Source organism: Frieseomelitta varia, unplaced genomic scaffold (genome assembly GCF_011392965.1).
Source record: "Frieseomelitta varia isolate USP_RPSP 00005682 unplaced genomic scaffold, Fvar_1.2 scaffold_602, whole genome shotgun sequence".
Classification (NCBI taxonomy): Eukaryota; Metazoa; Arthropoda; class Insecta; order Hymenoptera; family Apidae; genus Frieseomelitta; species Frieseomelitta varia.
Window position 1 is genome coordinate 87,071 of NW_025110371.1, and position 14,987 is coordinate 102,057.

The following is a 14,987-nucleotide window of genomic DNA, read 5'->3' on the forward strand; positions in this document are numbered from 1 at the left end:
ATATCCCGAGTTCAAACCCTTTGATATACCGCTTCTTGAGCGAACAGTGTTCGCTATTTGCAAACGAGTTTACTGTAAACTTGCTCTCAGGATGTCCAGACTGTTGGCGAATGCAGTATGGACGCGGCATTAGAGAAGATTTCGAACACGCGTTCATTGTTCATTCAAAGCAAGTCTTGAGAGTAAAATCAAATATAAAAGTTTTATAAATGTAGATATGTACATTCAAATTTAAAAGTTCGTTTTTATGATTCGTAGTGATATAATGAATGATATAAATTTGCAAAAGGGTTACAAAAAAAACATGCCCGATCATTTTTTGCGAAAGGTCAATCTCGATTTTTAGTTAGTTCAGTTAGTTCAGTTGGTATTTCATACAGAATATAAAAATGATCGAATAGATTATAGTTAAAAAAGAAATATAATTGATCATTATTTACCTACTTGTACAAGAAGACATTTGAAAAAAATGAAAATTTGATTGATTATATACATAAAACGTATAGCTCTAAGTTTAATACAAATCTTACAAGAAGATAGCGGATAGTAAGCGTACAAAGTATTCTTTTTAGGAATTTGAAAAAAACGAACAATCTATTATTATATTTTACAAAGTGGTGATATTTGTGTTTAATAGAATCGTTTAATGCATGTTTTTCAAGTTTACTTTACGGACAATTTAATGCAGACTAGAAGCTGAAATATTTTTGAAACGATTAATTATATCCAACAATATTTTAAACAAAAATTAAATAGTTTCGAGGGAAATATCAATTGATATAATTATTATTTTTTAATAATGCATAAAAAGCACTTCAAGATTATGAATTGTATGTTTGTAGTAAAATTTTTAAGTGAAATCGTATATTTTTTAATACACTAATCGATTCATTATTCTCTACAAGGAAAATATTAAACCATTTATATCGAAAAATCATTAGTTCAGGAAATATTTTAATTAAAATAATTCGGAGTAATGCCCGAATTTATCTATAATAGTAACATTAGTAATAACAGAAAATTGTGTAACGTTAATTATTTTTTGTGATTAAAATAAAATAAATATTTATTTCATTATTACATAAAAATTATTGTAAAATGTATTTAAAGTAATGACCATTGACATCTAAACATTTTTATAATCTAATTCTTAAATAATTACTTAACGCATTACTTGACATCAATGCAGTGATATTTTTACATTTTTCGATAATTTGTTGACGCATATCTTTAGCAGTTGTTGGTACAACATAGATTTTATTTTTTGGAGTCAGTCACAAAAAAAAAAAAAAAAAAAAAAAATGGGAGTTCAAATCTGGTTAACGCTGCAATCTGAAAAACAAAACACAATCTGACGACTAAAGAGCATGAAACTGAGCAAAGAAATTCGATTTTGAACAAATAAAATACAGTAATATTTTAGTTACAATACCTCTCGAATTAATGGTTTTTCAATATAATATAATATAATATAATATATAATCAATTTTTTTATAGAGAATGACAAGTTGAATCAAATAATGTATTAAAAAATATACGATTTCATTTTGAAAAACAAACTTGACTTTTAAACGCCTTCTATATATCAATATTAAAAAATATCAATTATATCAATTAATGTTCCTTTCGAAATCATTCAACTTTTTGTTTAAAACATTTTTTGATACAATTAATAGTTTCGAAAATATTTCAACTTTCAGTCTTAAGTGACTCGCCTGGTATATTATGAGTAGTTTGGTTCTCTTTTGAATGTTTCATTTGTCAATTGTCAAATAATTCATCAAAACTTGTATTTACTATAACTATAACCTAAATTCTAAGTCAACCCATAGATTTTTCTATTTCTACTTAATGAGATGAGAATCGTAACAAAAAAGACGATGAAATGATAGAGAGATAGTTCTTGAAAATTTGTAGTAACGCGATTGTTGCAACAAAATTAGTGCCGGTGAAATTCTCGGCGTTATGGGTGAGACATTGAACGCATGCATAATGCGGAATTGTAATATCGGTGAACCATGAACTGTGAACGATGAACGATGAATGATATGAAACGATGAACGAGCGTCGCGTTACTGCGAGAGAATCGAGGCGAAAACGGAAATACATTTATACATTTATTGACGTGCAGCAGGCACTCGAGGAAAATGATTATTCGACAGGGGAACAATGATAATTCTGCCCGACAACGGCGACTGACAGTGAATAAAACAAAACTTGACAAAATCGCTTTTAGCCTGGCATTCTGCCTTGCTACCTACCATTATGCTCGTGTCGATCGAGTGGAAATTAATAGCAATGACGATAATTGCCTCGATAAACGTACCGAGTTCACAATAAAATCCTCGTTACGATCTCGCGATGGTTATTCTCTCGAGAAAAGAGCATTTCATTTACAATGAAATTTTATACGCGATCAATTTCTATCGTGCTTACTTGATGTACAGTAAAACATCGAGTTGTGCTGTGTGTAGGGAGAGATTTAAAAATTATTTCAACACGCGAGAAGTATATACTGGGTGTTTCAAAGACGAATGATTGTATATGTAAAGATATTTTTTTCGTTGACACTTCGCTTTCGAAAAAATTGAGTTTGAAATTTGATATACATGTACATACTCGGCGAACTCTTGCCCAAATGCGTTCAATATGGATATGGATATAGAACGGAGTGTTGACGATACTTAGTTTTTTATACGCGGATATCAATATAGTATCATTTGCACATTTTGATAAATACTTCTGGAACTTATTTGACTTTGAAACTGAAATCAATACAGAGTACAACGAAGAAACTTTTTCCATTATTATATATTTTCACGTTATACCAAACTTATTAATGGATATGAATATTCGTACCAACGTTAACAATGCTGGGATATTTATTAATATAATTTATTAATATTAATATTAATATTTATAATGGTACTAGAGAAAGTAACTGAACGTATTCTAGTAGGAGTTAGCCGAGTATCATTTGATCAAACTTAAAACTCGATTTTTTTCGAAAACAAAGCGTCAACCAAAAAAGTGTTATTCGTTTTTTTTTCACTTATTTTTTCATACATTTTCATTTCCCATGGCCGCTTTTACTATTTGTCTTGAGACATTCTATATCTAAGTAACTATACCTATATAACTTAGAGCACGATTTGAATCTAAGATCCAATTTTTCAAATCTGCCTGTTAAAAATGGTATATAAACGCTAGCTCACGAATTTGGAATATTCGTTTGTAACAGCGACTTAATTCGCAAAAGAGCAACTCAAAAAGATAGATCAATTCTTTGAATTTTTTTGAGCATATAACAATATTCTGTGATTAATCGTACTAAAAGCTACGAATTCCTTATGCTGGCAGTTGAATTTTGAAATTCAAAAATTTTAAAAAAGCATCTTGCTTTTTGAAATGCTGCTTTATGGATGGAATTCCAAAATTACGTAGCAGATTTATTAAAAGGCCTCTTCAATTGGAATAACAAAGGGCAATGTTAGTATCAAACTGGTTGCTTGCTTCTATTTTACCGAACTGAAGGATGACTGGTAAATTTTCTCTATTAATCATTAACCGTAAATAAAATTATAAATTTTTTTGTTATACCACAGTAAACGCGAATGATGAACATCGATGAAGACAGAGGCAAAGAGGATGCACCTACCGTTTCGTTCATTATTCCGTGTGGCACGTTGTTCGCCAAAAATTTTTGCATTACAATCAGGTAACGGTGCGCCGTTATTAACGAGGGCTGTTTAAATGGATATTATAATACTGAGATCGATCAATATCGCGGATTTGTTATTTTATTAATGCATATTTATTCCGATCAATTAAGAATGTTAAAAAAAAATTATCTTATGAAATATTTTTCTAAATAAATCTTTGAATTTCTTCCTTCCGATTTGTACCTAAATAACATTTCAACAATTATTCGCTACTACAAGTGCTTATTATTCGCAGATAATCTAAAAATTTTTCTACGTCAAAGATTCACTTCTAAAATATTTTTATATTCAAAACGATCTCAACAGCTTAGCTAAATGAGTTTCAGTGAAAGATAGATTATTTTTCAATACTCACAAATGTAATGTTATTCATTTTAATTATAAGATATATACCATTAAAAAATATACATTGTCTTCTAATTATCTTACATTATAAATAATTTCAAAACGCTTAGTCTTATTAACAGAATGTCTAGACATTTTGTAAATGGCAATACAATTAAATCTTGTTTAACTTCATCTTGTGTTTTGCTGTATTCTTTAGTCACTATTAAAAGTACTTGTATTCTGTTATAAAAAGTGTTCAGCATAGGTTCCTAAAAATTCAGTTAGATACATCGGTCAACTTATTCCACTTGATTCACAATTATGAATGTATACAATTTCCCGATTTTTGAAAACTGACAGATCATCATGTATGATCTGTTCATTCGTACGATACGTATTCTTTGTAATATCATATATTATTCAGAAATTTTAAGTATATTATATATTAGCGTTGTTATTATTATAATAATTATAATGATAATTATTATTGTTATTATTATCTCTATATTATAATTTTTATAATTAACATTATTATTATATTATTATTACTATTATTATTATTATTTCCAGACATCAAATCATATTGCGACTATAACAGTATCGAATATCCTATAGTCTCTTCAATCCTATCAATCGGATGTGTTTATCAGCTATCACGACAAAATAGATCTTTTCTCAAGCTCGGTATCAGTCTCGAAACACAATATATTTTGTCTATCTCAAAGGAAGTTTAATATTATTATTATATTATTTTATCTCTTATATATTATATTTCTGTTCTGTCCAATCTGTATTCTATATAATACTAAAAGATGTATCCCGTTTATTTAAATAAATAGAAAATATAAAAATAAAACAAAATAAATTATGGAGTCATCTAGAAAATGAGGATCATCGTTATTATAATCGTTCTCAAGAACGATAGATATCGTTTAAGAAAAAAATTCTGATATTACTTAATTATTTTATTAATATTCAAATATTTATCAATAAAAATAAACCAGAAGATCAGTTGCGAGACGTACTTTCAAATCGGAAACGGATTCCACAATTCGCTCCTTTTCTCATCCTCTCTTGTACTCATTCTCGCTGATATAATACATTGATGCATCTTTATAAATTACGTGTTTAGTGAAGCGTCATTCTTCCGAGTACTTTCTTGTCTCGCGCCAGTGAATAATGCGTTAACGAAGAAGCACGACACCGACGTGCGCGTCACGTTGCCGATCGTTGTTCCAGTCAACATTTCAGGCACCAAATACCAATCCGTATTTATGAAATTTTACGTTCTTTTCAGCCTTCTTTTCATGTAGCATTTTAAAACAAGCAACGACAATATATTCAACGTATATAAACAATTTCCAGAACACATACGATTCAACTGGTAAAATTGATTGCAGAATTGTATCGGATATCCCGTGTGAAATAAAGTGAGAGATTTTAAAACGCGAGTGCGTCTTTAAACTTCAATCAACCCAACCAACTAGTATTAGTATTCCCTCTTTAGACGCTTAAGCAAATTCGTATAAGCATTGTATTTACATGAGTGTGTTGAACAAAGCTCGAGTTTGCTAGAAAGTATGCGCTACCGGACTAGTGACCTGTTTTCAACGCGCTTGCAAAAGAAAATTTCTCGACCGGCAAATAACTTCTCAAGATAGAAAGATGCGTAGACTATGAATCCTTTGTTATGATTCACTGTTAAATTGAATGCGATTAATCCTTATCAACGAAATGCAATAAACGTGGCGAAAAAGTACACGAAACGACGCGATGAACGAATTACACGGAAGAAATCGATCGATCGATCCCTTCTTTTATATCTCTTGCGTAATAACGCGAATTTTTCTAAAAGGTGCATTTCTCGCTGGAAACGCAGTTAACCAGCAAAGAAATTTTCTCACGAGCTTCCAGGTCGCACGTTGAGATCGATAAGTGGCAAACGCCGATGTATAAGCATTCGACGTTTCTTGTTGCCAGATCGGTACTTTTTTTTCTCCTTCTTCCAATCCCTTTTCTGTTTCATTTTGTCTTGCATACTCGATATTTTCTCGATATTTTTTTTAACGTCGATAAACCCGCTTCGATTGCTTCGATTCACATCACTTCGCTCGAAGCGATGCAGGAGACGTGAGAATTGTTATTTGATAGAAAGATTTAAGATGTTAAACAAAAAAAAAACAAAAAAAAAAAGAAATAAAATAAAATATGTTTTTTGTAGATATTAATGCATTCGTTGATTTGTTGGTGTAAGTATGTTTAACGTGATGATGAATTTACGGAAACCATGTTTAACGTTTTGTACGCGGTTCATCCATGCACACTCTGACGAATTATTTTATATAGAAGAGATTCAGAATGAGCGAAAGTACATCCACGAGACAGTTTGCCAAGGTATACATACATGCATTGTAACCACGTAAGTAGATACATATATGTATATGTATACATATTTCTGTCTTGACCCAATTCCTTTTCGGCTGCTTCTTTCGCTCGTTGACGTCAGAATCTTAAATATCTTGTTGAATCGCAGTCGCGTTTGTTCATTGCTGACCGAAATTTCATCTTGACCTTTAACACCTTTCATACCCTGACTCGGTCAACTAAAATTTCAAAGAATTTATACAAATATTACACAAATTATTTAAATTTTAGATTTTTCATAGATATTTTAAAATAACCTAATCTAAAAGACAAACTCAAAAAATATTTTTATTTTGTATATGATATATTTTGACTCAATCAGTATATCAGCATATTTCAACAAAAAAAAAAAAAAAAAAAAAAAAAAAGGATTGAATATAAAATATGATTGACGGTATGACGGAAATTGTTTGATAGAAAGTCGTTGTTGATTCTAGAAAGTTGAATGATTCTAGAAAATTCCCAACTACGCGACAAATTCATTAGATAAAGTTGCGCGAACCGATTAATTAATTAAGCAAAGCCGTTTGCACTGACCCACGTGCACCCAGTTGCCGCAGCGTTGCGTTAATCAATATTTTAATGCCGCTACAAGGAAACAGTCGCCGCAAATATGCGTCCGTTTTAATGCATCGCCAATCGGAGAGAATTATGTCGTAACCGAAGCCGATTTGCATTATAAATTTTCGTTGATTGCCGCGCACCAGTTTCGCTCTTCCTCAGTCCACACCCGCCTTTCTATTAGGAACCGTAGCGATAATGCTCTCGTAAAGCGACAAAACAGTTACGACGATCCGGTTCACTCGAACTCGTTCGTTCCCGTTTCCATTCGCTAGAGAGCTCGACCGGCAATTTCACGCGTCTAAATTGTTTCCCGCTCAGCAAACAGAGAGAAAGAAAGTGAAGTAACAAATTCACGTATAAATCGTTGCATTCTTCTCGATTGCATTCGTCGCACTGTCGTACCGCCATACTCGCGTTATTACTCGACATTCATTTTTATTATTGATGTGAGATCGCTCGAGAGATCTTCAATCTGGTCATTTTTGGAAAATTCTGCCGTAATTACAGAATATTAAATCAACTTTCAATTCATTCGATGTTTCTTGACTGCTATGAAAGATATAATGAAATATAATAGAGAAAGATATAGCAGTTTGATAAGAGAATTGACTCGATATCCTGGATGTCCAGTTAAAGAGAATCTTGACCATCTTGAATGGTTTTTATACCGTTTCGGGGTCGAAATGTAATTGATAGCGCTATTGGAACGAAAAAACTATGGAATATAATTCTACTAATTGTGCAACGTCAAGTAGAGGCCTTCATTAAGTGTAATCAGTAAGAAAAATTGCAATGAAACGGACAAACATATCAATGGACGTAATTTAATACTTCGTTAAACAAACAGAAAGTTAAAAGCGCTTTCAAACTGAAATAACGATGAGCTTTATCTACGTATTCTAATCAAAATCATCGTCATTTTTCAAAAAATTTATCTCGCTCATTTCCTATTCTCAATAACCGTTCTCAAATAAACGTAACGATCTTTATGTAGCAAGCCTTACGATGAATATTTTCGTTTTAATTATTTTCGTGACATTTCGCCGTTGGCAGTCAATGCAATTTGGCAGTCTTGAAAATAAAAGAACGAATCGACCGCAAAGAAAATACAAAATTTTCTTGAGAAAATACAAAAGTTAACTGCGATCGTCAAAAATCGACTTTCACGAGCAAAGATTCTTCGTAATGATTGAAATCTTTCGATCAAACGAAATGCGCATAGTGTAGTTCGAACCGTTCGAACTATAAGTTTCATAATTTTAGCCATTCTTGAAACACAGCTTCGTTCAATCGAATCAGTCGAAAACCAATTCGTAAGCTAGAGTTGGTAACGATAAGATCGAAGTTTAGATTAAATTGTGAATATTTAAAGGCAAACAGGAGAAATCGAAGGGCGAATATACCTAAGCAAGTATATATCCAAGCGTCAACTAAGAATACGGTCAAGTCAAATCAAATCAAGTCAAGCCAAGCAAAATCAAGCTGCTCTGCGCGACACGGCAGAAGATTATGCAGATTAACATGTACATTGCATACGAAATATACTTCAGAGTTATACATGTATACGTGAACGTGAAGCGTGAGATAAAACACAAAAGACGAGATTTTGAAAAAAAAAATAAACGTTTCTATATAAAATAAAGCTTCTACAGGTATTAGATAAAAATTATTCGTTAGTATATATCATTATACACAGATAGTGAAAGTTGTATTCATATTGAATTCTTTAACAGACTTATCTTTAATGTAATGCATTTTATTGTTATGAAATTACATCAGATCACTTTTGTATGACCAATTTATCAACTATTGGTAAATTATCAGATTAGTCACTACCATGCAAAGATTTTGGTCTATCTCAAATAGATAATTTGTTACGAAGAAGCGATAATAATACAACGCTTACGAAAAAGATATACATGGACTGTTCCAAAAGTATCCGGCCTCTGCATATAATTTTGTCCTTGAGTATCCAATGGTAAAAAACAGGTATGGATCACTTAGGGGGATCTTTTAGAAGTACTCTTACCAATTGACAGAATCCTAAAACTGTTCAGTCAACAGCAATACACAGTTTTGTGAACGTCAAATTCCCCGAGCGTTGCATTACATAATGACGGAGCGAGTCGAGCAAAGAATTTGCATCAAGTTTTGCCAAAAACTTGGTCACACTTGTTCGGAGACAATTCGTATGAATCGAAAAGTTTACGGAGATGACTTTAAAGAGACGATCGTGTCTCAGTGGACAGTGATCATCGTTCCAGGAGGCCTTCAACATCGATGACGGCGGAAAACATGAAACGTGTTCAAGCCGCGATCAACGAAAATAAATAAAGAATATTATTTAAAAGTGCCGAAGCGATTGCGTGACGCAGTACGGAGGAAATGGCCGCATCTTTGGGAAAGTGAAAATTGGTTGCTGCACCATGACAATGCTCCTGCTCATTCCGCTCATATTGTTCAAGATACGGGCTACAAATATAAGGCATGGCAGCCAAGTCGGACATAAAAAAGATAAAAAATCTACAATCCATCATCCTACGTACTATATTAGACGCTCAATGGTATGTCAGAAACGATGACATAAGAAAAACCCTAGGAATACCAACCATCAAAGAGGAAATACTAAGCGCGCAAGGACATATCAACACAAAATCAAAAATCACCAGGAACCCCCTGGCAAAAGACTGTTACTCCTTACTACCCAGAAGACTGAAAAGGAAACACCCGCTAGATCTTACTAACTAACAAATGGAATATAGCCAAACATATATAAAACGGAACTAATCCCATAAAAAAAAAAAACCTAGTGATTGCCGATAACTGTATCGAAATCCACACGATCTCAAACAACAATAATATAAAAAATGAAAATAATTGTAACTGAACAATTAGACTCATACACACGGAACAAATAAAAAAAAAAAGAAATTGTTCAAGATTTCTTAGTAAAACATGGTGTTCTTCAACTTCGGCAGCCCTCGTTCGGATCTAGCACCGTGTTATTTTTTGTTATTTCCAAAACTGAAAAAACCGTTGAAAAGCAGAAAATTCGAAGCAATAAAATAAAATGCGACGCAGCAGCTGCTAGCTATAAAAGAAAAAGACTTCCACTGTTTCGAGAAGTGGATCGACCGCTGGAAGAAAGTTATAGAGTCGGAAGGGAACTACTTTGAGATGACGTCGTGGAAATTATCCCGGAATAAATATGTTTTAAAATACAAACAAAGGTTGGATACTTTTGGGACAGCCCTCGTATGTAGAATCAACCGATGATGTTACGAAATGAATTAAATGACTCATATTATCGACCCTCATTAATTTATGTGCCACAATACGTTTACAGTTCTGAATCCCTTCTTCGTTGAACATTTTTCAAAATTTTTTGAAAACGTTATTAGAGAGTTAGCTCTGATTTATTTATATCCGAAATTATATATTGTCCAGCACGTCGAAACAAACACATACACATCGTACACGCGTGTGCATTATTGCGCAGTCGTGTGTGTTATTGCGCTTTGTTATCAGATACGGAAACGACGCTCGTGACATTTCAATTTCATGCGACATAAAATACCTCGTGGGCCGCATTTACTGCTCACGCTCACTCATACATTTATTCCCACTCCGATACGTAGGTACATGTTCTGCTCTTATTATTCGTTTTATTAAAGCAACAGTCTAAAATTTATTAATGAAATAGAAAAGAATTAAGCTCGAGCAGAGACCCATAGAAATTTCTTCTTTGAGACAGTTTCTGTGGTGTAGTGGTTATCACATCCGCCTAACACGCGGAAGGTCCCCGGTTCGATCCCGGGCAGAAACATTTTTTTCTAAAAAGTTTCGTTGTTATCAATAAATTTTACTATCACTTTACTATTACCTACTATATGCAAATTTCACCCATAACAATAATCAGTAATCAACAATAGTAAACAGTAACTGTCTTATAATTATGATATCAGCCTAAATAAAACATATAAATTCAAGTGACCATTCCAAATTCTAAAACTAGAAAATTTAGACGAGGCAATGAGAAACGTACAACAACGAATTGAGAGAATCCCGTAAGCGATTTATGCTAATCGATTAAGCGTGAATTAGCGATCGTGACGCGTGAAAGTGCATGCATTATGCAGCAGCCTTGATGTAACGATCGTAAACTGAACTAGAGAATATGTGGGACTGCTATCGAGTCTAGCGTTAAACTTTGATCTAGCTTCGGAGAAGCGCGATGCGATTATTTGCTCGATCGTGAGAAATAAATTGTTCAAAATCAGTTTGATTTAAGTTGACGCATTCTCAGAATTTCCTACGATACTGAAATATCATGTTTCGTAAATATTTCTGTTTATTTTTCGTTTACATTTGATACGTACAAAAGAAAATTCGTGAGGTCGAATATCAACGATAATCGAGAGAAACGAGAAAGAGAGAAGTAGAAAGAGAAAGAAAGATATCTGTAACGAAGAATCGAGCGGGTTAAGAAAAAATAGAGGCGCCATGGTTCGCTGCCGAACCGTGAACCATGAGACGAGTCCGATTTTGGCGGAGAGGCTTCATGCTCGCTACTTCTAATACTCCAACAGAAAATGAGAGAATATAGCCTAGACTTGTGACGTCTTCCGTTTCCCGATCTCCGACCTTCGTCTTTCACAACTTCTCTTTTATTTCACGACACCATTACGAGTTTTACGACTGTTTCGCTACCCTTTTTCCACTTGCGCCGGCCGTCTTTCTTATTTTCTCCGGCAGTAAGGTACTTTTGTTGTGCTTGCGCTTGTCGTTCGTGCATTGTTGACAATGCATCGCGACAGAATAAGAGAACCGCTCGTCTGTGTTCCCGTAGATAGTCGTAGCCGAGCCAACGAATTAATGGAATCGTTATGAGAGAACAAAAAGACTGGACATTGTTCTGGTCTCTCTTCTCTCTCTCTCTCTCTCTCTCTCTCTCTCTGGCTTGTTCGATCATTTCTTCTCTTTCCGCCTGCTTCTTTTCTTCGCTAAAGCAAAATTACCATTCTTTCTTCATTGTTCATTATATATATTTTCGCGCAACAAAATTACCACGCGGCACGAATCGATGTCGCTGCTTTTATACATCAGCGATTTCGTTAAACACCCAATCTTATTGCCCGCATTCCATCTATTGTCGCGCGCGCATGCATATTCCTCCATTTTCTTGTCGATCGACGTTCCACAAATTCGATCGGTATCCTGTAAATAGAAGGAAACGGCATCGAAAATCGATAAGCCTGGTCCAGATTGGTTGCTCGTCCGAGTCCGGAAACGGAAAACAAAAAAGCGCATGATCTAACGCTTCGCACGTAGCCCGATATCCGATCATCGGAAATCAAAGATTGCCCCGCTCGCAAAGATTCTATGTCGAAAGGGATAGAGGAGTAGAAATAAGGTGTCGCACACCGTTTGCATTCTCCGTCTGCGTCGTTTCTTGCAAGCTCTTTTTCTCGAGCACGCCTTCGAGGCCGATCAGATTAATTCCGGAGATAGGAAGCGAGCGATAAACGCGTGATCCATGAAGTATGTGCTACGATAATCGCCTCTTTAAAGAGAACCGATCACTGAACGGATTCTCCCAGCTTGCATTGATCCAACCAAGAAACGAATGCTCGAGTAAATATAATTACCGTTTCTTTGTCTCTAATGGAAATAAAAATGGTGACAAAACGGTCTGTTTCGCGCCGTGCGAAAGAAGGAAAGAAGAAAGCAAGCTTAACTCCACGAACCGTTAACATAAATGAATTTAAGCGCGAATAATCGGAGGTGCAAATACTTGCTTTTGAACTTAAAACAACTTGTCGTCTTTTCTGAAGAGTTCGTCGAGGTCGTCCTCAAGCATATTTATCTTTCGGCTCGTCAACGAAAACTAAAGCGTTGAGAATTCACCAAAGATTTCCTCCTTTCCTCGGTTTTTGAGCGCATTTCCCGGTTTTCTCACGACAGGCATGTCATTGGACGTACTCGAGTTCTTTTCGTTCGGCGTTTCCGTGCTTCGTCCCACAAAATGCAAATATCACAACGAAGAAACGACCACAACCACGAAAATGCTCGTCTTCTCTAATTACCTATTTCACATTCTTTTGCCGTATACTTTCAAGTGGCTTTGGCTGCTACAATTACTTTTTGCGCCAACACCTTCACCCGAGTTCACACCTCACGGAAATTTGTAGAAACTTCTAAGAACAAGAGGCTCCCGTCAATGTAAATTCCGCATGTCATCTAGCACGAATTTCTACTTTGGGTTTTTACGTTTCCGAGGAAATTCGTAGCTAGTCAGCTTATATCGACATCGGCCATTTTTACCGTAAATAGAAGTATTTTTTGCTTTAAGTACTCGAGGAATATCGGTGCAGAAAAAATTACCGACGTTTTATCAACAAAGAAGCACAATTTTAGATTGAGAAACTGTCTCGAGTTTTCACTCTTCCGCGCGGAGGAAAGAGGAAAAATTGCGTTACATATTTTCAAACGGAATCCTCGAACATAGCGACGACGGTGAAAAATGGTGGTCCGTTGATAGTTTGAAATTTTACGTCACAACTTTATAACACTGATCGATCGTAATAACAATTACATGGGTTGCAATTTATCATTGCATCGTTTACCATTCCTCAAAAGGCCAATTTTTTCGACGACATTCATCAATGTCGATACAAGGCTAAAAGACAAATTTGTCATCGCGGTCATATCAATGCTGATTTTTATATATACGCTTTTCATGGTCAAGACAATGAGAATATGTGCGGCAAAATTTCTACTATCGCAATTTCCACTTGGCTAGAAAACTCTCATCTTTTCGGCACAGTAGGCTGGAAAAAGATATAATATCGACGAGTAGAGAAAAATCCCCGCGAACCTCGGCGGTTTTCAGTAGTTTAATCGAAATTTTTCCAGCAGTCTCTTCTCGAAAATTCGCAAGTTGGAATTATAAAAACAGATTTCACGCATTATACCGCGGGAATGTTTGCCTACCAGATAGAATAATCCGGTTGATAAAATAGGAGAAGTAAAAAAAGGAGGAGGTAGGAAACTGTGACAGAAAAGCATAAAACGTATTTAACCGTTTAAGTCCCAGGCAGTACGATCGCGCTGTTTAGATTTCATGTCGAAAAATTCCAGTACATTTGAATCTATAATATTTTCGTTGTTATTTTCTCAATAATTTTTATTAAACAAAACTTGAAATATTTATAACTAATAGCACTGTATATATATATATACAGTGAGCAACGAAAGTATTCGAACGGCATGATAGAAAATAATTAATTATACAAAAACTGTATAATAAATTGCAATTTATTGAAACAAATTGTTTTTATACTATTGTATATACATTTGCTAAATATATGCAAAGTTAGAGAAAAATTAAACAAATACAAGTAAGTAAACAAATTACATAACATTTTTCACGGGTAAGTACATATAAGGCGTAACAAAAGTATTCGAACGCTGAATTATAAACACTATACATTGTAAATACAAGACTGTCGCGAGGTCTAAATGTAAACAAAAGATCTTCAGTGCATTTCCAACAGTATTTGAGAGCAAACGGAACCGAAAGTTAAACGTTAACCTGTAATTCAAAATAACGAGTGGTAAAACATCAGAGACAAGTAAACCCGAACGAGAAATTATTGTTAAATTGCACAAAGAAGGTAAATCATATAAAGAAATTGCTTCTCTTGTAAGCAGAAGCAAATCAACAATTCATTATATAATAAAAAAGTATAATACGAACGGAAGTATTGCAAATGAACAAAGATCTGGGCGACCAAAAAAATTAACACCACGGGAAGAAAAATTGCTTCTGCGTGAAATAAAGAAAGATCTGTTTACATCTGCTTTAAAATTGGCAACAATGGTTGTTACAAACTTTAATAAAGATGTACACGCTCAGTTATGTCGAAGAATGTTATGGAAAAACAATTT

General features: G+C 34.1%; 1 protein-coding gene and 1 non-coding gene across 5 annotated transcripts in view; one reads left to right on the forward strand and one right to left on the reverse strand.

The window, feature by feature from the left end:
• The window catches only part of LOC122534497, a 116,039-nt gene that overhangs the window by 68,861 nt on the left and 32,191 nt on the right, over positions 1-14,987 (reverse strand). Inside the window, exon 3 of one of the 4 annotated variants that reach the window (XM_043665187.1) lies at positions 6,260-6,652. The exons of the other annotated variants lie outside the window; for them this stretch is intronic. Within the exon in view, the coding sequence (XP_043521122.1) occupies positions 6,623-6,652 (30 nt within the window). The 3' untranslated portion in view covers positions 6,260-6,622. Of the gene's footprint in view, positions 1-6,259; positions 6,653-14,987 lie in introns of those variants that run through there. 4 annotated transcript variants of the gene reach the window in all.
• Trnav-aac lies at positions 10,791-10,863 on the forward strand. Its single transcript has one exon. It is a non-coding gene; the product is annotated as a tRNA-Val (tRNA).